General features: G+C 53.1%; 8 protein-coding genes across 8 annotated transcripts; 4 read left to right on the plus strand and 4 right to left on the minus strand.

Annotated features, from left to right (window-relative positions):
* Positions 1-143: 143 nt before the first annotated feature.
* On the plus strand, positions 144-1682 carry HD553DRAFT_310835 (putative mitochondrion protein). Its single transcript, XM_046179883.1, has 7 exons — positions 144-260; positions 409-429; positions 506-512; positions 595-620; positions 708-859; positions 1000-1052; positions 1187-1682. The coding sequence occupies exons 1-7, from the start codon at positions 206-208 to the stop codon at positions 1242-1244; spliced, it is 372 nt and encodes a 123-aa protein (XP_046036834.1). The 5' UTR covers positions 144-205; the 3' UTR covers positions 1245-1682.
* Positions 1503-3895, minus strand: HD553DRAFT_271884 (P-loop containing nucleoside triphosphate hydrolase protein; the record flags this gene model as incomplete). The annotated part of the gene is made up of 12 exons (XM_046177732.1): positions 1503-1656; positions 1712-1784; positions 1854-1908; positions 1988-2075; positions 2146-2185; positions 2244-2432; positions 2492-2609; positions 2672-2819; positions 2897-2958; positions 3021-3054; positions 3111-3468; positions 3538-3895. 12 exons carry the CDS (start codon positions 3893-3895, stop codon positions 1503-1505), a joined length of 1677 nt encoding a protein of 558 aa, XP_046036835.1.
* Positions 3896-8389: 4494 nt separating this feature from the next.
* On the minus strand, positions 8390-10571 carry HD553DRAFT_262524 (P-loop containing nucleoside triphosphate hydrolase protein; the record flags this gene model as incomplete). Its single annotated transcript, XM_046177429.1, has 4 exons — positions 8390-9484; positions 9543-9935; positions 9998-10197; positions 10265-10571. Coding segments are annotated over 4 exons (1995 nt in total), but the record flags the coding sequence as incomplete, so codon positions are not given.
* Positions 10572-11154: 583 nt separating this feature from the next.
* HD553DRAFT_310841 (Inositolphosphorylceramide synthase subunit Kei1-domain-containing protein) lies at positions 11155-12442 on the plus strand. Its single transcript, XM_046179884.1, has 4 exons — positions 11155-11320; positions 11398-11558; positions 11626-11910; positions 11991-12442. The coding sequence occupies exons 1-4, from the start codon at positions 11248-11250 to the stop codon at positions 12348-12350; spliced, it is 879 nt and encodes a 292-aa protein (XP_046036837.1). The 5' UTR covers positions 11155-11247; the 3' UTR covers positions 12351-12442.
* On the minus strand, positions 12443-13969 carry HD553DRAFT_349859 (GHMP kinase). The gene is made up of 3 exons (XM_046183488.1): positions 13841-13969; positions 13503-13746; positions 12443-13423 (listed from the first exon to the last, which is right to left on the minus strand). The coding sequence occupies exons 1-3, from the start codon at positions 13891-13893 to the stop codon at positions 12524-12526; spliced, it is 1197 nt and encodes a 398-aa protein (XP_046036838.1). The 5' UTR covers positions 13894-13969; the 3' UTR covers positions 12443-12523.
* A 155-nt stretch (positions 13970-14124) lies between these two features.
* Positions 14125-15867, plus strand: HD553DRAFT_310846 (uncharacterized protein). The gene is made up of 6 exons (XM_046179885.1): positions 14125-14291; positions 14361-14427; positions 14499-14981; positions 15049-15297; positions 15372-15475; positions 15538-15867. The coding sequence occupies exons 1-6, from the start codon at positions 14179-14181 to the stop codon at positions 15785-15787; spliced, it is 1266 nt and encodes a 421-aa protein (XP_046036839.1). The 5' UTR covers positions 14125-14178; the 3' UTR covers positions 15788-15867.
* Positions 15868-20178, minus strand: HD553DRAFT_349861 (P-loop containing nucleoside triphosphate hydrolase protein). The gene is made up of 5 exons (XM_046183489.1): positions 19758-20178; positions 19451-19636; positions 19252-19363; positions 19055-19175; positions 15868-18982 (listed from the first exon to the last, which is right to left on the minus strand). The coding sequence occupies exons 1-5, from the start codon at positions 19786-19788 to the stop codon at positions 16001-16003; spliced, it is 3432 nt and encodes a 1143-aa protein (XP_046036840.1). The 5' UTR covers positions 19789-20178; the 3' UTR covers positions 15868-16000.
* A 297-nt stretch (positions 20179-20475) lies between these two features.
* Positions 20476-22784, plus strand: HD553DRAFT_310852 (citrate synthase). Its single transcript, XM_046179886.1, has 9 exons — positions 20476-20605; positions 20788-20880; positions 20986-21047; positions 21166-21190; positions 21258-21551; positions 21635-21706; positions 21777-21995; positions 22069-22139; positions 22205-22784. The coding sequence occupies exons 1-9, from the start codon at positions 20573-20575 to the stop codon at positions 22713-22715; spliced, it is 1380 nt and encodes a 459-aa protein (XP_046036841.1). The 5' UTR covers positions 20476-20572; the 3' UTR covers positions 22716-22784.
* The last annotated feature ends 257 nt before the right edge of the window (positions 22785-23041 follow it).

The following is a 23041-nucleotide window of genomic DNA, read 5'->3' on the forward strand; positions in this document are numbered from 1 at the left end:
ATTGGGTATCGCCGTAAGCTTTCCGTAATTTTGCCGTAAGCTTGCCGTAAGCGGATGTTCCCACTCCGTCCGGCCGACGACCTCGACCTTACAGACAACATTTCACTACTAATTCTACTAACTTGGCGTGCCAGTTTTCATCCAATTCCATCAGTCTCTTCTATCAAGGTATAATAGTATAACAGATAAACACCACTTCGCCACAATGTCTGGTCCTGCTTCTTCCGCCGCCGGCGCTCGGGTATCGAGCAAGTTTGCCTGTAGGTCGAGCCGTTTCCGCGATATGTGGATAAGAGCGCTGATCTTCTGCTTCAATCTACCTCGGAAATGCGATACAAACTGTCTTAATCCACTTGGACGTAATATACACCTAATCGGATGCCTTATGTCAACTTCGGTATTGGATAGCGTTCATGAACCACCCTGCCGGTAAGTCGGGCTCCGCTTCTCTCACCACCATCCCGACATTCTTAGCTAAAACGTCTTTGGATTTGCGGCTGTATAGGGCCCAAGTATGTTCCCGCCTCCGGATATCGTATTGAATTTAGAGAAGCAGCTATTGACGTTCACCTCCCGGGATGCTGCGTGAATCAGGACCATCTTCTTCTGGGCTCCTCTCGGTACGTCCGCCCGTTGTCTTACCTCCGTATATGCTTCTACCTGAACTGGCCCCCCATCCCATCTTTATTTCGCATACATACCTACAGCCAAATGGGCTCTGGTAGCCGCTGGTCTCAAAGACCTCTCTCGACCCGCCGACAAGCTCTCGGCACCCCAGAACTTGGCGTTGGCAGCTACCGGTTTCATCTGGGTCAGGTATTCGTTGGTCATCACGCCGGTCAACTATAGTTTGGCTGCTGTGAGTACCGAGTCTCGTATTGGGGTTTGATTCTGGTTGTGGGATGAGGAGGCTCTCGGTGGCGGGAGCGGGGATTGACTAGGGCTCCAGTTTGGCTTGGCCAGAACGCTGATCATGGGTTACTTTCCGGGTGGTCTTAGGTCAACTTCTTTGTCGGCGCTACCGGTGTTGGACAGCTCTACAGAATCTGGGAGTAAGTCCTTCAGGTCTTTCTTCTCTACACCTCTTCTGCTTCTACAGCAATGACAACGAGAAACTTCCGGAAATTTCCGAGTATACTGAATTTCATGGACTGAACTCTTGTGACCCGACTTGTTCTCCTTGTAGTTACCGAAGGACACACCCGATCGAGACCGCCGTCAAGGACAAGGTCGCTCCCGCCTAGATCTGAACCCAGACTCCGTTCAGGTTTCACGTCGCTCCCGTGTACGACGCCCGGTTCGTCGAGCGGGATACTGGTCGAGAACGTCTTTTTGTTTCGCTTGTCTCATATGTGCTTGTATCGATTCTATGAAATTATGCTACAGATATCCTCAACAATTCAGCTCGTATAGGCATGCCGCAGATGGCTGTGACAGCCTTTTTTTGCACTTCTCTAAAGCAGCTCAACACCTCCCGGCCTTCCCGATGTCCCCCATCGCTCTCATAGCTGACTTTTGATCAAGTCATAGTAAAGTGCTTGTTTCTCTACCAGATCATCATGTGTCCCTTGTTCCACCAGCTTCCCCTCTGCAATGACAAAGATATGATCGGCATTTCGAATCGATTGTAGCTTGTGTGCGACCACAACCACAGTGCTGCGGAATAAATGCTATTAGCAGTTGTCTTTCTGACATTTGACATGCAGCTTACCGGCCTTTAGACGCATTCTGCAGGGCTCGCTCAACTTCAGCTTCATTGGCGGCATCAAGAGACGATGTGGCCTCTAGCAACCGTGAGGTTGCAATAATAGTATGAGCAATGTGCCTTGCTGTTGATAAAAATGATTGCTCACCATCCAGCAAAAGAACACTTGGATTCCGTAGAAGTGCTCTTGCAATGCACAATCGCTGTGTGTGTTAATAGATCAGTTACAGCATATAAAGAGCAGGAACAACATATGAAGAGACAACCTTCTGAGAGACTTACTTGACGCTGTCCGCCAGACAGTCGAGTACCTTTCAAGCCAATGTCTGTTGCAAACCCATCTGGCAAACTCTGTATGAAGTCCAAAATACTACAGATTCAGACAATGCATCAGTCAAATAGGATGTGATAGTGACTATAGACGGTGCGAGCAGACTTACCAGGCCTGCCGGCAAACATGCTCAAGTTCAGCCTGCAGAACTTCTTCTGAATCTTTGGCGCCCAACTGCCAATCAATATAGTTTAGTGACCCAAACACACAATGCTGGGATAACAGTACCTACGCTGAGATTGAACCTTATATCACCTTCAAACAAAACAGAGTTTTGCGAGACAATAGCAAGATGTGATTGAAGTAATCCTAGAGGAATTGCCTGAGAATCAAGACCACCAAATGTCAGACACCCTTCAGTAGGATCATAGAAGCGCTGTAACAGTGCAAGTATTGCTGTAGGAAGATCGTTAGCATGATACTAGGAGGAGTGAAGAAAGACCAAGCCAACTCACTGCTCTTTCCACCTCCACTTGTCCCAGTAATTGCATTGACTTGGCCTCCTCGCAAGCGCAGATTGAGTCCATCAAGTGCAAGATGAGTTTTGCGGGTTGGATATTCCATTGATATAATCTCACTGAGCATAATGTTAGATTATAGTAGCACTACCATTCTCAATGGCCAACTTACTAGACAATATCACCGTGCATCGCTTCATGCACTGAAGCACTCTGCTTCTGTGAGAGGTCCTTCTGGGCATACTGAGGTTCTCTCTGAAGATAGCTCTTCAGAATTGTCCAGCCATGAAGAGCTCTGGTGACTGCATTCAAGTAGTGCAAAACTCTGTAGAGATGCATGCGGTCAGCTTTAGGTTGCAAGTTACTTGCTTGTCCAGCAGCAAACACGATATGGTTACTGACGGTGAAATCACAAAAATGACTCCAAATGCACCTTCATAGACTGCAAAGAGGGCAACTGGTGACTACAACTTGCCAATACATCAGCGGAGTGCATCAATCCTTGAAACTCATTGTCTCCACTCACAATATCACCTCTGACGTATAGACGTGCTCCCCACCTTCTCAAATTACAAATCATAAGCTGAAGTCTTGTGTCTTGTAATAGATGACTGACCAATGTAGCAAAGCTCCAACAGCAAAGGCAATACATTCTCCAACAGCTTGAGCTGCATGATTGGTATTCTGCCACATGCGCAGGTGTTTTGCATCTGATTTGCACATGCTGATAGCATGGACAGTTTCTCTCTCCTGGCCAAGTATTGCTATGGTTGCAATTGCATCTACCGCTTCATTAATGATTGTTGATGCGGCATCTTGGGAAGCTTGATGTAGCTTCTCTACATGTTGGAGTGCCCTGACTTGTAGCCAACCTGCTGCTCCTGCAATCAGAATAAAGGGGAACACCATGGCACCAAACTTGGCTGAAAGAACCATGCTCATTAGCAGAGTTCCAATTGTGGCTAGCGCCACCCCTCCAACCTGTGATGTAGTTTGTGGGTCAGTCTGACCATGATCAAAGTGCCAGCCCTGCTTCAATTTACTTACTCGAGTTAAGCTAATAGTTGAGGTTTCTGCAATACTAGTTGTATGTTTGGCTAGGCTAGCAGTAAGCATTCCTGCTGATAAGATTTCCTGGTCGTAGTATGAGATTTCTTGTTGAAGCAGTGATTCTACACTGGCAGAAATCAATTGCCTTTCCGCTCCCTTCTGTGCAACCCCAGCAAAACTCTCTTGTCCATATGTGACCCCAAACCACCAGAAAGCAAAGGCAGTCCAGACCGATGCACGAGCTCCTTTACTCAAAGAGTTGGGAGCGCCGCTGAGATTCGCATTTGCCTGTCCCACCTGCCATTGGAACACAACAGTGGTGCAAGCGTGCAGCAGAACAAGAAGTATCATCACCAAGAATGGGAATCTCCTGGCAGAGACATGGTGGAGTAGCCCTATCGAACTCTTGCTTGCAGTGTAAGGCCCGGGAGCGGCCCCCGATGGGGGTCCCCCTGGACAGGCTGACGGGACGCAGGAATGAGGCAAGGTATGGGTAGACATCTAGATGTAATAACGGATGTAGAGCTATTACAGAGGTACTAGTTCTACATCCAAACAACAACACCGAAAAGTACCCCCGACGGGAGTCGCATACGGGAGTCGCGTACGGCGTGTCCGACGCGTCACGTGACCGCTATAACAGGATCCCCCCCCTAGATGCGGTCTCCGAACGCATCAAGCGTCGGCGTACTCTTGTCGACCAGGCTGCGGTAGATGAGGGTAGCGCTTGTGAAACGCTGCGACGACCTTGTCGTCGTGATCGAATTCGGCGGGGCTAACCCACTCGTTCGATTCATCCCCGTACCCTTCGAATCGCACTAGGTACTGGGTCTTCTTCCCGGACCTCCCGGATCGCAACGCTTTCGAGTGTACGATCTCGGACACGACATACCCCAAGTCACCGTTGTCGAGGACTTCGGGGGTAGGCGGTTCAACCATCTCTCTTCCTTCCAGCTCGTTGGCCCGATAGGGGATGAGCAACGACACGTGGAAGACGGGATGCACCCGGCGTAACTGCGCGGGGAGTTCCAGCCTCCTCGCCATCTTGCTCTGGCTGATGACTTCCGTGATTCGGAAGGGCCCCAGCGTCTTCATCGAGAGCTTCTGGCTGGGGCGCACCGACGTCAAGTTCTTGGTAGATAACATTACCAGGTCCCCTACGTTGTAACCCTCGTCAGGGACGGCGGTACGCTTCCGATTTGCGTACTTCGCCATGTCTTTCCGCGCCTGTTCCAGCGCCTCCTTCACCGACTTGTAGATCCCGTCGAGTCGGTCTCGGTACTCTCCCGCCGATTCCGCCGCCTCTTCCCTAGTGCCGGGCACTGGCAGGGAGAAGGTATGTTCCCTTCCCTCGGACGCCATGAATGGCGACATCCCGATGGCAGAGTGCTTCGCGTTGTTGTACGCGAACTCCGCCATGGAGAGTAACTCCGCCCAATCGTCCTGGAGGAAGTTGACGTACGACCGCAAGTACTGCTCCAAGGTGGAGTTACTTCGCTCGGTCTGTCCGTCCGTCTCCGGGTGGAACGCCGTGGAGTAACTATTCTCCACGTTCGCCATGCGGCACAGATCTTTCCAGAAGCGCGAGGTGAACAACGTACCTCGATCCGAAATGATCTGCTTCGGGAACCCATGCAAACACACCCATCGGTCAAGGAATAACCGCGCCAAGAATGTGGCGTCGTTATCCTTTCGACAAGCGACGAAGTGCGCTCGCTTGCTGAACCGATCGACGATCACCAGGATCGAATTGGACCCCATAGACTCGGGCAGGTCCGTGATGTGATCCCAAGTGATCGATTCGTATGGTCCCGCCGGTACCGGCAGCGGCGCTAGTTCGCCGACAGGCTTCATTCGGGGTCGCCGGTTGCGCTGACATATGCTGCAGCTAGCGACGTACTCCCCGATCCACTTCGCCATCCCAGGCCAGTAGAAGTCCCTACTGGTTAGCTCCACGGTCTTGTCCCGCCCCCAATGGCCGGCGGCCTTCCCGTCATGTAGGCGCTTCATCAGCTCTACCTTGATGTTCCCCGCGTTAGGAACATACACCAACCCGTTGTACAGGAGAACCCCAGTGGGGCTCAAGCTGTATCGCTCATTCGCCAAGGTCCCCGCCTTGAGCTGCGCTACGAGCTCTTTCGCCACCGGGTCGTCCTGCGCCGCCGGTATCAGCGCTTTCACCATCCAATCGCCCAGTGCGGGGATGGTGCCATTCAACCGCAAAGGCGGTCGTTCAACCGGACTACACCCTTCAGGGGGTGCGTCTTCGACAGGCCGGAGCAGAGTCTCCGCTCGCTTCGGTTCTGTCTCCTCCATCAACTCTTCCCGACGACTCAACGCGTCGGCCTTCCCGTTCTCCGTTCCCGGCTTGTACTCCAGGGTGTAGGAGATCTGGTTCAACAGCTGCGACCATCGCGCCTGCCGTTGGGACAATACCTTGTCCCTCTTGAAATACTCCAGGTTCTTGTGATCCGTGAGAATCCGAACGGGGTACTTGTTGTCGAGATAATGTCGCCATATCCGACTGCAATAGACGATGGCCAACAGTTCCCTGTCGTGCACATCGTAGTTCCTCTCGGCGGGCGTCAGACTCTTTGACATGAACGCTACCGGGTGGAGCTTCCCATCGTCCCCTACCTGGGACATCACCGCGCCGATCGCTCCAGAGGAAGCGTCGGTCTCGAGCACCACTTGGCGCTCCTCGTTGTAGTGCGCCAATATAGGCGCCTGGGTGAAGGACTCCTTCAATTCCCGGAACGCAGCGTCAGCGGCTGCCGTCCAGGAGTACTTCACCCCTTTCTTCGTCAGGGCCGTCATTCCCTGAATCTTCTTGGAGTAGTTCTGGATGAACCTCCGATAATAGTTTGCAAATCCTAAGAAGGACTGCAGTCCCCGAATGTTCTTCGGGGGGGCCCAGTCCAAAACGGACTTGACCTTAGAGGGGTTCATACTAACCCCCGTCGGGGCAATATCGTACCCCAAGAATTCGGTAGCCACCGTATCGAACTCACACTTCTCCGCTTTCGCATACAGGCCATTCGCCTGCAGCCTCTTCATGACCTCCTTGACCTGACCATCGTGGGTCTCCTGGTCGGAGGAGTAAATAAGTATGTCGTCGAGGTAAACGACGACGCACACATCCAAAAGGTCCTGAAAGACCTCGTTCATCCACCGCTGAAAGGTAGCGGGGGCATTGGTCAAGCCGAACGGCATGACCAAGCATTCGAACAGACCGAAACGTGTAGTAAACGCGGTCTTCCAAATGTCTTCTTCTTTTACGCGTAGCAGGTTGTACGCGCCTCGGAGGTCCATCTTCGTGTAGACCTTCGCGCCCTTCAACCTGTCTAGCGTCTCTGAGATGAGGGGTAGGGGCGTCCTATCCTTCACTGTAATGTCGTTAAGGCGACGGTAGTCGATGCACATACGCATCTCGCCGCCTTTCTTCGGTACAAACAGTACCGGGCTCGAGCAGGGCGACTTCGACGGCCTGATGAACCCCTTCTCCAGATTCTCCTTCAACCACTTCTTTAGCTCCTCACTCTCCCGCTGGGAGTGGTTATAGAGCTTCTGGTACGTCGGCGACGTACCGGGCTTGAGTTCGATCGCATGGTCGATCGATCGCGTCGGGGGCAGTGTATCTGCCTTCGTCTTGGAGAACGCTCCAAGATGTTCATGATACTTCTCCGGTACCATGTCCCTCAGCTTCTCCATATACTCAGGAGGATCCAGATCGTCCTGGAACGAGTCCGTGGGTTTGACGTCCCAATCCCACAGGTCCGGGCGCCTCGCCCGCTCGTCGTCCTCCCGGGTCATCTGCATCTGCGCGACGACCAAATCCTCCGTGATCGACCCCTTCATCTTCTTGAACGGGTCGATCCCTCGTGTCTCCACTTCTACTTCGTCCGGAGCATACACCGTCTCGGGCCTCTTGAGGCATCCCGTGCTGATGCAGACATCCCCGAACGTCACCGCGTTGGAGTCCCATTGGATATGCGGGTTGTGTCTCCGCAGCCAAGGGATACCTAGTACCACCGGGTACCCACTCAAATCGGTGAGGTGGAACTCGGTCAGTTCCAGGTGCACTCCCGTACGTACCAGCGTACGAGCCTTCTGGGTGATCCTCCCTCCCTGGATCTCCCGACCATCGATCACCGTCACTACCCGCGGCGTCTCGAGGTCCGTTACGTCGAATCCATGTAGCGACGCGAATGTCCGATCCATGAACATCCCGGTCGCTCCCGAATCCAACAACATGAGTGCTTGGACCGGCACTCCTTCCGGGTAGAACACTCCTACCAACGTCAGATGGCTATCTGGACCGTTGGGTACTCCGCTTGCACCCAGCTGCAAGGGGATCCGGCTACCTCCTCGTGCTCCCCCATTCGGGGTCCTTTGATGATCCGTTATTCTGTAAGGCCCGGGAGCGGCCCCCGATGGGGGTCCCCCTGGACAGGCTGACGGGACGCAGGAATGAGGCAAGGTATGGGTAGACATCTAGATGTAATAACGGATGTAGAGCTATTACCGAGGTACTAGTTCTACATCCAAACAACAACACCGAAAAGTACCCCCGACGGGAGTCGCATACGGGAGTCGCGTACGGCGTGTCCGACGCGTCACGTGACCGCTATAACATGCAGTCTCTTGTCTTCTTTTCCTGTAGTCACAGCTGCTGCTGTCCTGCTTTCCGTGTGACACATAAGATCCCAAAGAACCATTGGTAATATTGTTGGTCGCTGACTTGTGGCTAACTTTGCTGCCCTTGTTTGGCACTGGGTCTATGGTTTGATCCTTCTTCAAGGCTCCCATATTCACAAGCTGCGCAAAAGTTTGGTCTGGCCGATCGGCAGATAATAGCTCAGAGTATGTGCCAGTGTCAACAATGCGCCCTTGCTGCATGACTACTATTTTTTGAGCCAGCTGAGCAAATTGCAGTCTGTGAGCAATGGAGATGACAGTCAAACCCCTCTGCTGCTGTTCAAGTTCAAGGTTGTTCCGGATTTTGAGTTCCACATCGCTAGATAAGGCGCTAGTTGCTTCATCCAATATCAGAACAGCTGGTTTACCAATGAGAGCTCTTGCTATTGCTAGACGCTGCTGTTGTCCCCCTGATAGTATACCTGTGCGGCCACCAGTTATTTGGGTATCCATTCCTTGTGGCAGGTCTTGCACGAATTCCCAAGCCTCAGCTTTCTTGAGCGCCTCAATACACAGCTGGCGAGTAAAAGAGACCTTCTCCTGATCACTGCTATCCAAGTCTTTCCGATGTCTAAGAGGGGTACCAGCTAAGCCTGATGCTATGTTCTCAAACACACTTCCAGACAAGAGTTGTGGTTCTTGATGTACCACACTGATCTGGGATCGAAGTGAACGGAGATTGTATTCACGTAAATCGATTCCAGCTAATATTATAGTACCACCACCTTGTACAGGCTCAGTACCAGTGACCAGTTGTGTGGAAGTGTTTTTGTTGAGTCCTTTTTCAGTTTTATTGATGGTTTGTACATTGTCGAGTTGATTGCTAAAATCTTTCCTTTCACCGGTAGCCATGAAGTCATATGGATGGGGTAGATTTGCAGTGGAGGGATCATATTGGCGAACAAGCAGTCCAGCAATTGATGATTTTCCCGCTCCTGAAGGGCCAACAATAGCTGTTAATTGCCCAGCTTCTGCACTGAATGATACATCATCAAGTGCTTTGATGTCCGGCCTTGATGGATACGCAAATGTGACATTGTTGAACATCACAGTGGGAGTGTATCCGCACTGAGCAGAGAATGGCGCCAACTTGATGCCAGATTCATCACGGATGTCTATGTATGGCTGCCTTTCGATGTGATGCCGCAAGACTTTGACACAGGCCACAGCACTGCTGAACCCAGAGATTGCAGTAAGACGGCTGTTGATGATAAAGTGCATGGCAGTGAAACAGATGATGGTCTGTGGGTGTAAAAGTTGATCAGCATTGCCAGATGAGAAACTCTAAAAGCTCACTTACATTGAATATAGAGCCAACTTGAGCCCCATTATCCATGAGAGATGAACCATAGTAGTATCCAACACCAAGAATTGTGCATAGCGCAAAATGGCACCATCCAATCTTGATGGCCCGCACAAATATTGAACGAGTCTGCAGTGCTTCAATATCTCCAAGAAGAGAGTTGTTCCAATATTGTCTCAGAGGCTTGGACATGGCAAAGGTGTGGACCACTCTGATGCCTGAGAAGCATTGTTCCAGAAAGGTGTTGGCACGGCCAGATGCATCTTCAGCTCTGACCTCTTGCTTCTTGACGACCAGTTCCACAGATGTAAACAGCACTAGCAGCCATATGAAAAATGGGGAAAGCACTACGGCAAGCTTTGGTAAGGATACAAAGGCAACCACCAAGTTCTGCCAGCAATTTGCATTGAATCAGCCAAACATGATGTTATAGTCTGCATGATGTGTCTCACCGTGATCAAGAAGCACACAAGGTGCATTGTCCAGCCAAGCTGTTCTCCATACCCATTGTTGATTGTATTGATATCCTTGTCTGCACGAGTGGTGATTTCACCACATCCATGGGTATCGAAATAGGCAGTATCCTGTGATAGGATTGATGACACGTATTCTAAACGCATTGCTGTTGCCAACTGTTCTGAAGCCTTGCCATCTGATGAGCAAAGTATATTCAGCTTGATAATATTGCTGGTACCACAAACAGCTAATGAGGAACTCACAACATAGGAACCAGACAAAGCTTCCAAAGAAAGCAGCAAACAAGGGGCCCAGCATCCAGATCGCAGCATCAGTCCCCACTTGTTCTCTTTCCTGTGGGCTCTTGCTCATGTCTGTGATCCCATTCATCCAACGTCCAATGACAAATGTGAACATTGGAAAGCAAGCGCTTGCAATCATAACCGCAATCAGGCCAATAGTGTAGAGGATCCATGGGTGAGAGAAGAACAGCCTTGGTGAAATCCAAGGTGGTGGAAGAGGACCAACAAATGACAAGGGATAGAGGATGTCTGGTAGACTTGACTGGTGGCCAAATTGTTTGGTAGCAGTGGTCTGCTTTGCAGTGTCGGGCCTCTGCTGAATGGCGTCCCCGCTTAGGGGGCCCGATTCTTGCTTGGCAAACAACATTGCGAGAAGGTTCGAGTTGTCTGATCGGCTGTTTCGACAATTCGAGAAGAAGGAGATTCTACACGGCAAGCTTCCTTGCTGCTCCTATATAGTCAAGATCTAGCCTTGGAGTATTCAATCACGCTATGCCCACGCTAAACAAAGGTAGGCTCCCCCTTTCATGAGTCGCGGCGTGTCGCGCCAGAATGGTGCGATCAGGGGAAATTCAGGCTGTTGCCGCACCGTGTTTGACTGTTCAGGTAGGACTGAACGCTTCTTCGACAAGTACATACAGGTGATCCAGTATATCAGAGCGCTTCGAGCGTCGTAGGGTATTCGCGCAGGGTCTGCGTTGAACTGTTCTGGTATCGCCCCCCCGCCCTTGCGACGACGATCGAAGCGCGTGCCGCCGGGGAGCCGGAGCCGGGGAGCGGTGACTAAGAAGAAGAAGAAGTCTGCATATCATGCATCTACGAAGACGACCTCGCTGTATCTACTGTCAGTATCTCGTAAACAATCCCCCTCAATAAACAACGGTGAATCCTCGGGATAGACTTGATTTAGACGACGTGCGAAGCGGTCCTGCGATACCACCAGAATGCCAACATTTCGAGGCTTCCAGCCACCGGCCCTCGTCAACTCGTTTTGCGGACTGCTAGATATCAAGTCCGGTGAGGGGGGTCGATATCTACGCTGTAACCCAACTAGCTTACAATGACTTACCAGCTTTCGACTCTACGACTTGCAGGTGCCAAGATCATCCTCCTCTTTGGCGCTCTCAACAAGGTCGCCGGTGTCTATGGCCTGATATCTGCATTCACGGGAGGGAGCATCTCCCAAATGAGCTTTTACATTTATTCTTCGGTGACGCTCTATGTGGTCGTCTGGGGCTTACGAGCAGTGGCAGATGTGAGTCGAGGATTGTCCAGTCCAAGATGTTGGTGAGACTCGGAGCTGATATCGTGCTGCCTCAAAGGAATCCACGCACAAGTGCCTCAAACTCGCCCACCTCTACGCTCTCGACCACATCATCCAGACGATCTATGCTCTCCGGTTTGCCCGACATCAGTGGTACGAGATCCCTCACGATGGAGCGAGGAGTTTCAACTCTCAAGCGCAAAAGGATCTTGTGGACCTGGCCATCTCTCGACACGAGATCCCGGCCGAGAGACCGTCGAACACGGCAGAGATTGCGCATGGATTGTGGGAGCAGGAAAAGGGGTTCACCGCTTTCGTCCTGATACTTGCATGGCTGCTCAAGGTGAGCCTGCAGCCGGTCTTGAAGTGAAGTTATCGGCAAGCGGGGGATATCGATTCTAACTTCCACGATGTGTCGCGCAGATCTACTTCATCGTGGTCATCTACTCGTACGCCGCCCATCTGCGTACAAACACCTACCACTCGCTCCCTCTCTCCTCCTCATCTTCAAAACCGACCGCTCGATCGACGACGGACCAATGGGCCTCGACAGCTCCTGCAGTACCCACAAAGCCTGGTTACCGGGGGTCACTGGATGACGGTCTGTCAATTGACGAAGCGTTGAACACGACGGGATCGAGTGCGGGCTCGGGACGGCCGGACAAGGGGAAACGTCGAGCGAGTGCAATGCAGGTCAACGCGCAGACAGAGGACGTGTTCAAGTGGGACAGCGATGAGGAGGAAGGGGATAGCAAACAGGGAAAGAGGTCGAGCGACAAGTGATGGGAAAAAGGGGAAAGCAACAAGCATCGATCAGTATCGGTGGGAAACGAGCAGGCAGTATGGTAGAATCGCATTCGTGGTCACATCCGGACATCGCCTTATAATGGAAATATGCATATTGAAGACGTCCCTCTACCCTAATGTTTATACGCTCGCGACCCATCTTTCCGACCCTAGTTGAGGGTCTTAGGCATCCCATCCTCATTCAACAAGCTCTCGCCATCGTCCAACTTTCGAGGTCCATCTCCGACCCTGGTATGAATCAAGCTCTTGACGGCTCCCTTTTCCCATCCACCCTCAGGGACAACCTTGGTGTTGAACCCTTCCGGGACCTGGGCCGACTGCCAGTCCATCTTGAACGGGTTGGCGAACGAAGCCTCTTGCGGGAAGAACCTGTTGATCAGGTTCAACACCTTGGGCATGTTCTCCTCCAACGTGTAGATGACAGCGTTTGGACCGGCGTCGAAAGTGTACGCGGCGATGGGCTTCCCTGCGGCCCTGTTGAGCTCCTCGACGACCGCAATGACGCTACGCGAGACGTCGTTCAGGTAAAAGATGGGAGGTTCCGTGTCAAGGCAGACGGCGTGGAACGAGTTGGAATCCCTCATCGTGATCTTGGCGAACGATTCGAAATCTTTCTCTCTGATCGCCTTGGAGATGTCGTCCATCCGACCGGGGACGACCTCTTTGATCCGGTGCTGCAACAATGGCGAGGTCTGCACCGTCCTTTGCATCCCCGAAGTCGAGGAGGTTCCCTTCTTCGCGTCGCTGACTACACAGATCAAAGCGTGCATCTCCGGCCAATGTTCCCTAGAAGCGACCTCTTCGGCCAAAGAGTCCGAGCCGTCCTCTTTCTCTCCCATACGCCAAGCGACGTACCCTCCAAAGAGGGACCGACAGGCGGATCCGGAACCTTGACGGGCAACGAGGGAGAGTTGAGAAGGAGTCTGAGGGAGGGAGTAGAGGTGAGAGAGTGAGGCGACGAGGGCGGCTAGACCGGAAGCGGACGAGGCGAGACCGGCCGCGGTGGGAAAGTTGTTATGCGAGGCGAAGTGGACGTGGTAGGCCGAGATCTGTCGTGCAGGTACATCAAGACGATCAGCTATACTGTCTCCTGATGGTATGCCAACCTATACATTAAAGCGGACCTACCTTGTCCAAGCCAGAATCCGCCTGTTCCATCTCCTGCCTCCACTTCCTCAACGCATCGATGCAAACCCACAACCTTCCATCTCGCTCGATCTCTTCCTCCTTGCCGTTCAACCAGAGTCGATCTTTTTCGAATGAAGCGTCGGCTCGGGAAGAGGTTGTCGATCGGAGGTGATCCTGGTCGAGGGTGACCGAGAGGGAAGAGTTGGTAGGGAGGATCAGCTTGGTGTTACGCTTGCCCCAGTATCTGATAGGTTGCAGAGTGAAATGTGACCGGCTCATCAGTACAGGAAAGAATGAATGTGTTACATCTGTGATTCGCAAAAGAGGGAGGTACCGACTTGATACAGGCAATGTTGACGGGCGCCGAAGCGGTAGCTTGGTAGGTGGCCATTCTGAGAGCTTTGTCGAAGACTGGCGTGTACGATACCGATGTATGAATGGTAATAGATGGTCGAGGATGGTATGGGTGATCAAATAAGACTAAGTAGGTAGAAGTTGATCGATGCAGGTTCGGGGGTACGGTCTTTGTTTTCGTTTTAGGCGCGCACCAAAGTTGCAAGTTCAGAAGTCGGGGGGACTGGGGAAATTCTTGGTTCATTTCTCTAATTCCATGCAACCTCCCCACCACCAACCGTCCCACCTCACGACCATAAAGAGCCAAGTATAGATCCTCATAATGGTCGATCTCACTCCTGCGAGCAAATCGGCGCCAGCCGTGCCACCAAAGATGATGTCCTCGCTCAAAGTCACGGACGATAGCGTGCTGGTCATCAATCAGTTGCTCTTGCCGTAGGTATCGCTGATCGCAATCAAGTCTGCTTCACAGCAGCATCGCTGATCTTGACTACGGCATTGCAGCCATGTTATACAGTGGGACCCGGTTCATACAATCGAGGATGCCTTTGATAGCATCAAGCAGATGAGGGCAAGTCGAGAATTGGCGGGGTGAACATCGGCTGGTGTGGCTGATGGCCAATGTTCTACCTATGACTCTAGATCCGTGGAGCACCGGCGATCGCCTCGCTTGCCGCTCTGACGGTCTCTCTCGTCCTCACTCGACGTCTCCTGAACCCTCTGGATGCCTCTACGGACCCTGCGACCACCTCGGCTCACGCTTCAGCCTACCATGTCCCAGCTCTCAATTCTCCTGAAACCCTGAAGAACTGGCTCTTGCCCGTCCTCGACTACCTCGAGTCGTCCCGTCCAACCGCCGTCAATCTGCAAGAAGGGATGGACAGGATCCGAAAGACTGTCAAATCGTCGGCGACTTCCGCGGAGGGATCTTCTCAGGAGCAGGCGAAGGCGTTGGCGGAAGGGGTCGTCAAGACATGTCAGAACATCGAAAAGGAAGACTTGGAGCGGTGCAAGGAGATGAGCAGGATCGGGGCTGAATGGTTGGTAGAAAAGATCAAGAGGGAGAAGGGCAAGGACAAGTTGAAGGTCATGACCGTGTGCAATACGGGAAGCTTGGCAACTTCGGTGTGTCTCTGATTGGCTTGTCAGGTGCACGGTTAGGTGTGACTGACGCAACATCGACTGCTTTCAGGGGTACGGAACCGCTCTAGGTGTCATCACCGCTCTACACGAAACTGGTCACCTTGACCGAGCCTACTACACGCAATCAACCCCTTACCACCAAGGCTCTCGATTGACCTCGCTCGAGCTGTCCACATTGCAGATCCCGAGTTGCATGATCTGCGACACCATGGTTGGATCGCTTTTCCAGCACGAGGACGTCGACGCTGTAATTGTCGGAGCGGACAGGATCGTCAAGAACGGTGACACCGCCAATAAGGCAAGTCAAATTGTAGAATACGATCTGAGATGCGGCTGTGAATTGCCGACTAATGTCCAGCTTTTTCCGAGCAGATCGGGACGTATCAGGCCGCTTCCCTTGCCAAGATGCATGGGATCGATTTCATGGTCATCGCTCCCGTCACCACACTCGACCTCACCAAGGCGACCGGAAAAGAGTGAGTTTCTCAAACAGGTAGATCTTGACCTGTTGGCAAAGCTGACCAAGCATTCGCAACAGGATCCACATCGAGCAGCGGCCTGCTGTCGAGGCGACTCAGGCACGAGGTCTGGACCCCTTGACCGGCTCTCAGGTGATCGTCCAGATCACTCCCGATGGTATCGGTTCGGGATCCGAGGAATGGCAGAAAGTCTACAACCCTAGCTTCGACGTTACACCAAACAAGCTCATCAGCTGCGTCGTTACCGAAAAGGGTGTTGCGGTCAATCAGGGTGGAGAGCACGGCATAGACCTCAGCGGGGTCTGCTAGACAGCAGGGCGAACAAGCAAAACATTATAGACAAGGACAACGAGGACGGCCGAAATTGTAGCGTACATATATATCCCACCAGCGCTATGATATCGGTCATTATATAAATACAAAAGTAGACTTGGTTCGTAACAACAACACGTGATATATCGTCGATGGTAACTTGCAGGCGTAAATGATCTCGAACTCAATACTCTCGTAGCGAGGCTGTCTCTATAGTTTCATATGGACCAGCGGCCTCATCGCCAACCCACTAACCGGCGCTCCCGTCGCACTCCTAGCCGAATCACGATCGCTGTCGTTCCCGGACATGGACGCCATCGACGGCAGCCTGCGCAGAGAAGCTGGCATCGCCTTGCTTTGACTGGATAATGTCGGCATTGCCGCTCGGAGTGTGGGAGGCGCGACCGTGGGCGAGTTGGACGTCGTTGGAACCTGGTTGGCGGGTCGTACATAGGCAGAGGTGGCTAGTTGCGAAGGGATAGGCGGTTTGATGGATAGTCGACGCGAAGCTTTGCGGGGAGAACTTTTCTTGCTTGGCGAGAGGAGTCCGCTGAAGAGCATCTTACTATGGCTTGCACCGATCGACGCATCGCCATCTTCGAGAACGGGCAACAGCGAAGTACGGCTCCTCTTCTTCTCCGTCCTTATAGGTCCTGCCGATGAGAGTCGCCTGGAAGGTGGACCCATGGAGGATCCCGGGTAATTCAAGCCGGCGCTAGCGTTAGCCGTTCGTGCTGCGCTGGTGGCTGTGGGACGGGTCAAGGTAGACATTGATTCATTACCAACGGCAAAGCTGAATGGTTTAGGCTTTGTCGGTCCCGCCGATCCCGCGAGCGAAGTTCGCCTGGAGGAGGCCGACGTGGGTCTTGAGTTGGCAGCCGACGACGATTGCAGCGGTTCGGCAGGACGCAGGGGAGCCAGAGATGCACGACCTGGACGAATAGGTCCGCCCATCGCGGTAAGACGAGCGTTCTTTGAGGCGAGTTTGGGCTCGGGGAAAGAGTCGAAACTGCTGTCTTCGGATACTGCCATCAACTGGCTTAGCGCGGTACGGTTCGCGAGCCTGTTCTTCTTCCATTCGGGGATGGCAGGGACTTCTTTGGCGACGGGCTTAGCGCTGATGTTGGTCTTGAACACCAAGCTAGGCATTGATACGTCTCCGCTCAACTGATCCTCGCTGTCGTCTATCCAGGCCGTTTCTTCTGTCTCTACGGCTGGAGTAGGTGTAGCAGGTGGCGTATCGTCCTCGCTCGAACCTAGACCTTGCATGCCCGAATCATGTCGGACATCATTGATGGTTCCGTCGCCGGCTTCGTCCCGCCATACGACTTTTTTCTTCTCCGTTCCCAAGCTCTTGGGCTTCATGAACGAACTGGTAGGAGGCTTGGACCGCTTGCGGGGCGAAAAGAATGCCCGCACAGGCGATGCTATTCGAGCAGCCGATGGTCCCATAATACGTCGCATGGAAGGGGAAGGTTTGACGGCCGAGCCAGGCATAGGCGCGAGCGACATACGCTTGTTCGGACGAGAGGGTTGTCCCAGACTGGCGACCGGAAGACTAGCTGTCGGCAAAGAGGGCGGGAGGAACAGCTTTTCTCGATACGCCGGTGAGGTCTGTCTAGCCGGGCTCATCATCGGTGCGGCTTTCATACCCAACAGGCTGGCTGTGATAGCATCGGCTTCCCTAGCGAATTCGTCGAGCAATTCGGCAACCGCAGGCGATTCCCTTACGTCCAGCGCGCTGCTCTTCACCTTCGTTGAGTGCCGGACAAACGCTCCAAAGAGTATAGCCATCGCTTCTGCCTGCATCTTGATGCTCGCTCGGTACGCCTTTTCCCGCTCTTCCAGCTGAGCCTTGCTACTTTCGGCCTTTTGCAAGGACGCCTCCAACCTGATATTGACAACGTCAGATTCTTCCAGCTTGTCAAACTTTTTCTCCTGCATGCTACGCAAGAGCATGTCCATAAAGCTCGATTGCGTCGAAGCGTCTCGCAACTTGGTCTGCACCTCGTTATTCTTGCCATACGTCTGTTCCTCGCGTCCGATCAGTTTCTCCAGTACCGACTTCTCCTCCAACTCGGCCGGTCCCGCTCCACGCTCCATCGAATTGATATCGGCCAATCGTTTCTTGAGCACCTCGATCCTCAACTCGGCTGCGTCCCACATCGCTCGACACGACGCTCCCGCGATCATGGGCGGGAGGTAAGACGCCGTCTTGCTCTTCATCTCGCTCATGACCTTTTCTGCCTCTTTCCTCGCCTGATCCGCCTTTCTCTGCTCGGCGACCGATCTCTCGCTCGTCTTTTCGTTCAACTGCGCTTGAAGCATGGCGATCGTCGCGTTCTTCTCCTCGATCGCCTTGAGATACTGGGTGATATTCCTCTCGACCCCGTTGACATTGCGCGAGACCTTGGTGACAATGTTCTTGGCCCGATTGGCGTACTTGAGGGTATTGCCCGTGTCTTCGAGGTGCACCGAACAGGGAGACACGCAGACGATCATGACCGTCCGACAGTTTCCACCGAGCGAAAACTTGAGAAGCCGCGTGAGTTTGCTATCCCTATATGGGATATGTTGTCCGCCTCCCCTCGAGGGCGGCATGCAGAGCGCATTGATACAGTTCCCGAGGGCGAGTAGAGACTTGTTGATATTGGCTCCTTCCTTCATTCTGTTTCCCATGTTTTGTGTCGCGCTCGCTCGCTCACTCCCGGCCAAATCGATGATGGACAGGGTCGCCGAGCTGATCGCAGTCGTCACTGTGCCCGCGGCCATGTCGACCTCGTCCCCTCCCTTAGGCCTCCTGCTGATGTTCACCTGGAGCACCGCATGTGATCGAGAACTCTCGGCGTTGGCATGCGTCGGCGAACAAGTCCGCCTAGAGTTTCCCAACAGGACGTGTTCCAGCACGTCGTCCGCCGATCTGGGCACCTTTTCTGCCAGCCCAGCCACCTTGACCCGGTTCTTCTCGTCTTCCCGCAAACTCAGCCCACCTCGAGGACAGGAAGGGTAGTCGTCCGAGAGCAAGTCTCTAATCAATTCGTTGTAGATCTCGAGGAAAGAGACGGTGACCTTGGTATCCCACTCCGCCTCGCTCTCGTCGATCTGTCTGAACAGTTCCTGCATCGTCTTGTGGATAAGACCGGGGTCCTCTTTCGTCCCGCTGACTGTGTGCGTCTTTCCACACCCGGTTGCCTGCCGCGAGAAGTGTCTTGTCAGCTCTTGTCACCGGTCGATCCCTGGCATAAACAATGTGATGACGCCTACTCCGTATGCAAAGACGGTCGCGTTGAAGCCATCAAATAGACCGGGTAACAACGGTTTGGCCGTTTTATCGAACACCTCGTCCTGAGTAGTTTCCTTCGCGAAGACCCTGTCAAACGCATACCTGCATTGTCCAAGGTATAGTACAGGTCAGCCTTCTCATCTGTCCTTCGGAAGTCGCTTTAGCGAGCAAGACTTACCTCTGATCGCGGTACCGTTTCGCTCCAGGCGGTTGTTTACCACCGGAAAGAAACGATCGAGTAGGGTTCGGGTCGGGTTTATCGAAAATCAGAGTCCTGTGATCGACCACGTCTGGAAAAGCCATCGTATATGTACCCAGTTGTGAGCTTGGCTGTGACTGAAGCGCAATAGGGTTTGAATCGAGATTCAATGGCTCACCAACGACCTCTCTCCACATTCCCCCTACGTTCCCGTACATCCCACTTCCTCCAGGCACGTTCAACAACTTCGAAGGCGTGCTATTGGTATTCCCGCCTGCTAGACCACCGTCGCCCATGAAGAATGCATCGCCGGTCTCTTCAGGGATCCGGGCAGCTTCAAAGGTCGTCAAAGGCCTGACGCGGACTGCAGAGGCGTGAAGTTATCCGCAGAGGTAGTAGCACGAAAAGGGCCGGGGGAGGGTCAAAATGTTTAGCTAAGAAAACGGCTGTACGAAAAGAGGTATTCAAGTGGAAATCTGACTTGCCTGCGACCTGAATAGCGTTGGAATCCATCATTTCGCTCTGTTCCCCTTCTCACGATATCTTTGGTTCCTTTCCCTAGCTCTTGCTGTGATCTGGACCGTAAGACGTGGCCGATAGCTCGATAGGCTGTCTGATCTCGACCGAGACAGCTCTAGAAATTAAACGAGTGTGGTGTCGAAGCTTTGTTGAGTTGTAAGGTATTTTTTTGTTGCTGTTTCGACCTCAAAGGACCATCATAAGTTGTACGACCCGATGTTCCAACTCGGTGCGTTTAGATCCGTCTTGCTTGCTGATTCCGACTGCAAGTGCCGGGGCGGTCTATCTTGCCGCAATTGTCTACTTGTCGTTTCCTCAGTTGCCTCCTCTGTTTGATTATTGATTGTTGGATGTTCGCATTTCGCATGGAGACTCTGATCAAGAAGGACCATTTCTTTGCGACATGCACTTGCGACTTCCTGGGGGTTTGTTTACAGTTGAACGAACATCTACTGCTTTTCAGAAATGACGGCATGGATCACGGCATACGATGATGCAACTATCCGCGGTGCCAACTTGTACTGGCTGATCATCTGCTCTCGCGCTCTCGGCAATCTCCCGCATTCTCCGTCCGCGCCCGGGCTTCGAGCGGCCGGTTGGATGCGAGCGAGCGCGCGAGAAAAACAATTCCATACCCATCCACTCCAAGTCCCCGCTCATGCCCACGTCCCCCAAAAGATAACACACACACAAACGTAAAGCAAAAGCTCACAAAAGTCAAGTCCTGCGACCTGATCTACAACCACAAAAAAGGGGCATATACTACTTATACCTTGCAAAAATGTTCGCCGTCAGGACCGCTCTCCGAACTCAGGTCAGTTTGCGAAGAACGGATGACGAACGAGCGAGATTTCGAGTACTGGATGAGCTGACGATTATTCTTTCGCACTTCGTATCCTCTACTCCTTGCTGTTTCATGATGCGGTTGGAACGTCAACTACGATCTCGACCCTGATCTTTCTCTGGATGCTATATGCTGGTCTGGACATCCCGTAGACCTCGGTCGCCTCCAGGGGTTACGCTACCGCCGCCAAGGCTCAGAGCCTCAAAGAGCGTCTCGCCGAGCTCATCCCCAAGGAGATCGAGAACGTCAGTGCGATCGTCTCCCGCGTCTCCTGGCATGCATTGTCAACATAGAGATTGCAGACGTAGCTGACTAGACGTTAATGTTTTTTTTGCCTGGATGAACAATAGGTCAAGGCCGTCAGGGCTGCTCATGGACACAAGTCTTTCGGCGAGGTCACCGTCGACCAGGCGTGAGTTATGGTGTCTCTCTCGTTGCTATTGATTCTGCTACTGTTCACAAAGAGATGCTGATGACGTGTTTCCTTCTCTTCACGATGATCGATCTTGGCGATTTGATCGATGATGTAGTTACGGTGGTATGCGAGGAATCAAGGTGGGCATCACTCAGCTACCGTCTGCAACTCGTAACCATTGATGCTCAGCCTCGACTCTCCTGACAGGGAATGATCTGGGAAGGATCCGTCCTCGACTCTGAAGAGGGTATTCGATTCCGAGGAATGACCATTCCCGAGTGCCAGGCCGCTCTCCCCACCGCTGAAGGTGGCTCCGAGCCCCTCCCCGAGGCCTTGTTCTGGTTGTTGGTCACCGGAGAGGTCCCCACTCAGGAACAGGTTAAGGGATTGTCCGCCGAGTGGGCCGCCAGGGCCACCCTGCCCAAGTTTGTCGAGGAGTTGATCGACAGGTGCCCCAACACTTTGCACCCGATGAGTCAGTTCTCGTTGGCTGTCACTGCTGTGAGTCGGCCGTCTGCTAGAGCTCGAAGGAGATTTAGAGGGGGCCTGTTTGGCTGATAGAAGTTACGTTCGCGTGTCTGTAGCTCAACCACGACTCGGCCTTCGCCAAGGCTTACGCCGAGGGTACCCACAAGAGGGACTACTGGAAGACCACCGTGAGTCTGAGACGCAACGATACAAGGTGTAGCGCACAACTCACCCCAAGAGTCGCCTTGCACCCCGCAGTACGAGGACTCTATGGACCTCCTCGCCAAGCTCCCCGTCGTCGCCGCCAGGATCTACCAGAACGTCTACGGTAACGGCAAGGTCGCCGCCATCGACCCTTCCAAGGACTGGTCCGCCAACTTTGCTACCATGCTCGGATACGGTGACAACGCCTCGTTCGTCGAGTTGATGAGGTTGTACATGACCTTGCACTCGGATCACGAGGGTGGAAACGTTTCGGTGAGCCTCTTTTGAGTGGCGTCGGGTAGGAAGCGATTCGCGGAAGGCTCATAAGGGCGGACGCTGTTGCTAGGCCCACACCGGTCACTTGGTCGGTTCCGCCTTGTCGGACCCCTTCCTTTCTTACGCCGCCGCTTTGAACGGGTAAGTAGGCGCTTATTAAAGGAAATCCGTCGACCCGGCCGCTAATCCCGCCGCCAACCTCTCAGTCTCGCCGGTCCCCTGCACGGTCTTGCCAACCAGGAGGTCTTGAGGTGGATCCAGAAGATGCAGTCCCAGATCGGAGAGGACGCCACCGACGCCCAGGTTGAGGAGTACTGTTGGGAGACCTTGAAGACCGGTGTCATTCCCGGATACGGTCACGCCGTCTTGCGAAAGACCGACCCCCGATACACTTCGCAGAGGGAGTTTGCGCTCAAGCACATTCCGGATGACAAGCTCTTCAAGCTCGTCGCTCAGGTCTACAAGATTGCGCCCAACGTCTTGTTGAAGGCTGGAAAGGCCAAGAACCCCTGGCCCAACGTCGACTCGCATTCCGGAGTCTTGTTGAACGCCTACGGATTCTCCCAGCAAAACTACTACACCGTCCTCTTCGGTGTCTCGCGAGCTCTCGGTGTGACCGCTCAGCTCATCTGGGACCGAGCTCTCGGTATGCCCTTGGAGAGGCCCAAGTCGTTCTCGACCGAGGCCATCAAGAAGATGTTTGCCGACAAGGCCTAGACGCAGGACGCGTACGCAGATGTGGTGTGATCGGTCTTTGATAGATATGAAATACATTTTGATACCGCACCGTTGACGACGATTCCAACCTGATCGGTTCCTGAGAAGACTTGCCGATTTGCTCGTAGTCCAGTACCCCTTCCCTGCGAACTGCTGCCATTATTGTTCAAGCGTGATCGACAAGTTGCTCCTTGCAGGGGTCCGAAAGACTCCTCATTTACCAGCTTGAAACGTTCGGCTAGGGGGCACTGTCATTTACATGATCAGCTGGTTTTCTAGGAACATCAGCGGCAGATATTGAGCGAATCGACCAAAGTACCTCCAGA

The sequence above is a fragment of the Filobasidium floriforme genome (assembly GCF_021052385.1).
Source record: "Filobasidium floriforme strain CBS 6241 chromosome Unknown HD553scaffold_10, whole genome shotgun sequence".
In the NCBI taxonomy this organism is placed as follows: Eukaryota; Fungi; Basidiomycota; class Tremellomycetes; order Filobasidiales; family Filobasidiaceae; genus Filobasidium; species Filobasidium floriforme.

Excerpts from the sequence above, each read along its gene's own strand:
- HD553DRAFT_310835 (XM_046179883.1), top strand. The coding sequence starts at position 206 with ATGTCTGGTCCTGCTTCTTCCGCCGCCGGCGCTCGGGTATCGAGCAAG. Across the intron at positions 621-707 it reads CTTCTTCTGGGCTCCTCTCG|CCAAATGGGCTCTGGTAGCC; the intron begins GTACGTCCGCCC and ends ACATACCTACAG. Across the intron at positions 1,053-1,186 it reads CAGCTCTACAGAATCTGGGA|TTACCGAAGGACACACCCGA; the intron begins GTAAGTCCTTCA and ends TTCTCCTTGTAG.
- HD553DRAFT_310841 (XM_046179884.1), top strand. The coding sequence starts at position 11,248 with ATGCCAACATTTCGAGGCTTCCAGCCACCGGCCCTCGTCAACTCGTTT. Across the intron at positions 11,321-11,397 it reads ACTGCTAGATATCAAGTCCG|GTGCCAAGATCATCCTCCTC; the intron begins GTGAGGGGGGTC and ends TACGACTTGCAG. Across the intron at positions 11,559-11,625 it reads GCTTACGAGCAGTGGCAGAT|GAATCCACGCACAAGTGCCT; the intron begins GTGAGTCGAGGA and ends GCTGCCTCAAAG.
- HD553DRAFT_349859 (XM_046183488.1), bottom strand. The coding sequence starts at position 13,893 with ATGGCCACCTACCAAGCTACCGCTTCGGCGCCCGTCAACATTGCCTGT. Across the intron at positions 13,747-13,840 it reads GTCAACATTGCCTGTATCAA|ATACTGGGGCAAGCGTAACA; the intron begins GTCGGTACCTCC and ends GCAACCTATCAG. Across the intron at positions 13,424-13,502 it reads CGGATTCTGGCTTGGACAAG|ATCTCGGCCTACCACGTCCA; the intron begins GTAGGTCCGCTT and ends CCTGCACGACAG.
- HD553DRAFT_310846 (XM_046179885.1), top strand. The coding sequence starts at position 14,179 with ATGGTCGATCTCACTCCTGCGAGCAAATCGGCGCCAGCCGTGCCACCA. Across the intron at positions 14,292-14,360 it reads ATCAATCAGTTGCTCTTGCC|CCATGTTATACAGTGGGACC; the intron begins GTAGGTATCGCT and ends ACGGCATTGCAG. Across the intron at positions 15,298-15,371 it reads ACGGTGACACCGCCAATAAG|ATCGGGACGTATCAGGCCGC; the intron begins GCAAGTCAAATT and ends TTTTCCGAGCAG.
- HD553DRAFT_349861 (XM_046183489.1), bottom strand. The coding sequence starts at position 19,788 with ATGATGGATTCCAACGCTATTCAGGTCGCAG. Across the intron at positions 19,637-19,757 it reads CAACGCTATTCAGGTCGCAG|TCCGCGTCAGGCCTTTGACG; the intron begins GCAAGTCAGATT and ends ACGCCTCTGCAG. Across the intron at positions 19,364-19,450 it reads AATGTGGAGAGAGGTCGTTG|ACGTGGTCGATCACAGGACT; the intron begins GTGAGCCATTGA and ends TGGCTTTTCCAG.
- HD553DRAFT_310852 (XM_046179886.1), top strand. The coding sequence starts at position 20,573 with ATGTTCGCCGTCAGGACCGCTCTCCGAACTCAG. Across the intron at positions 21,552-21,634 it reads TCTCGTTGGCTGTCACTGCT|CTCAACCACGACTCGGCCTT; the intron begins GTGAGTCGGCCG and ends GCGTGTCTGTAG. Across the intron at positions 21,996-22,068 it reads ACGAGGGTGGAAACGTTTCG|GCCCACACCGGTCACTTGGT; the intron begins GTGAGCCTCTTT and ends CGCTGTTGCTAG.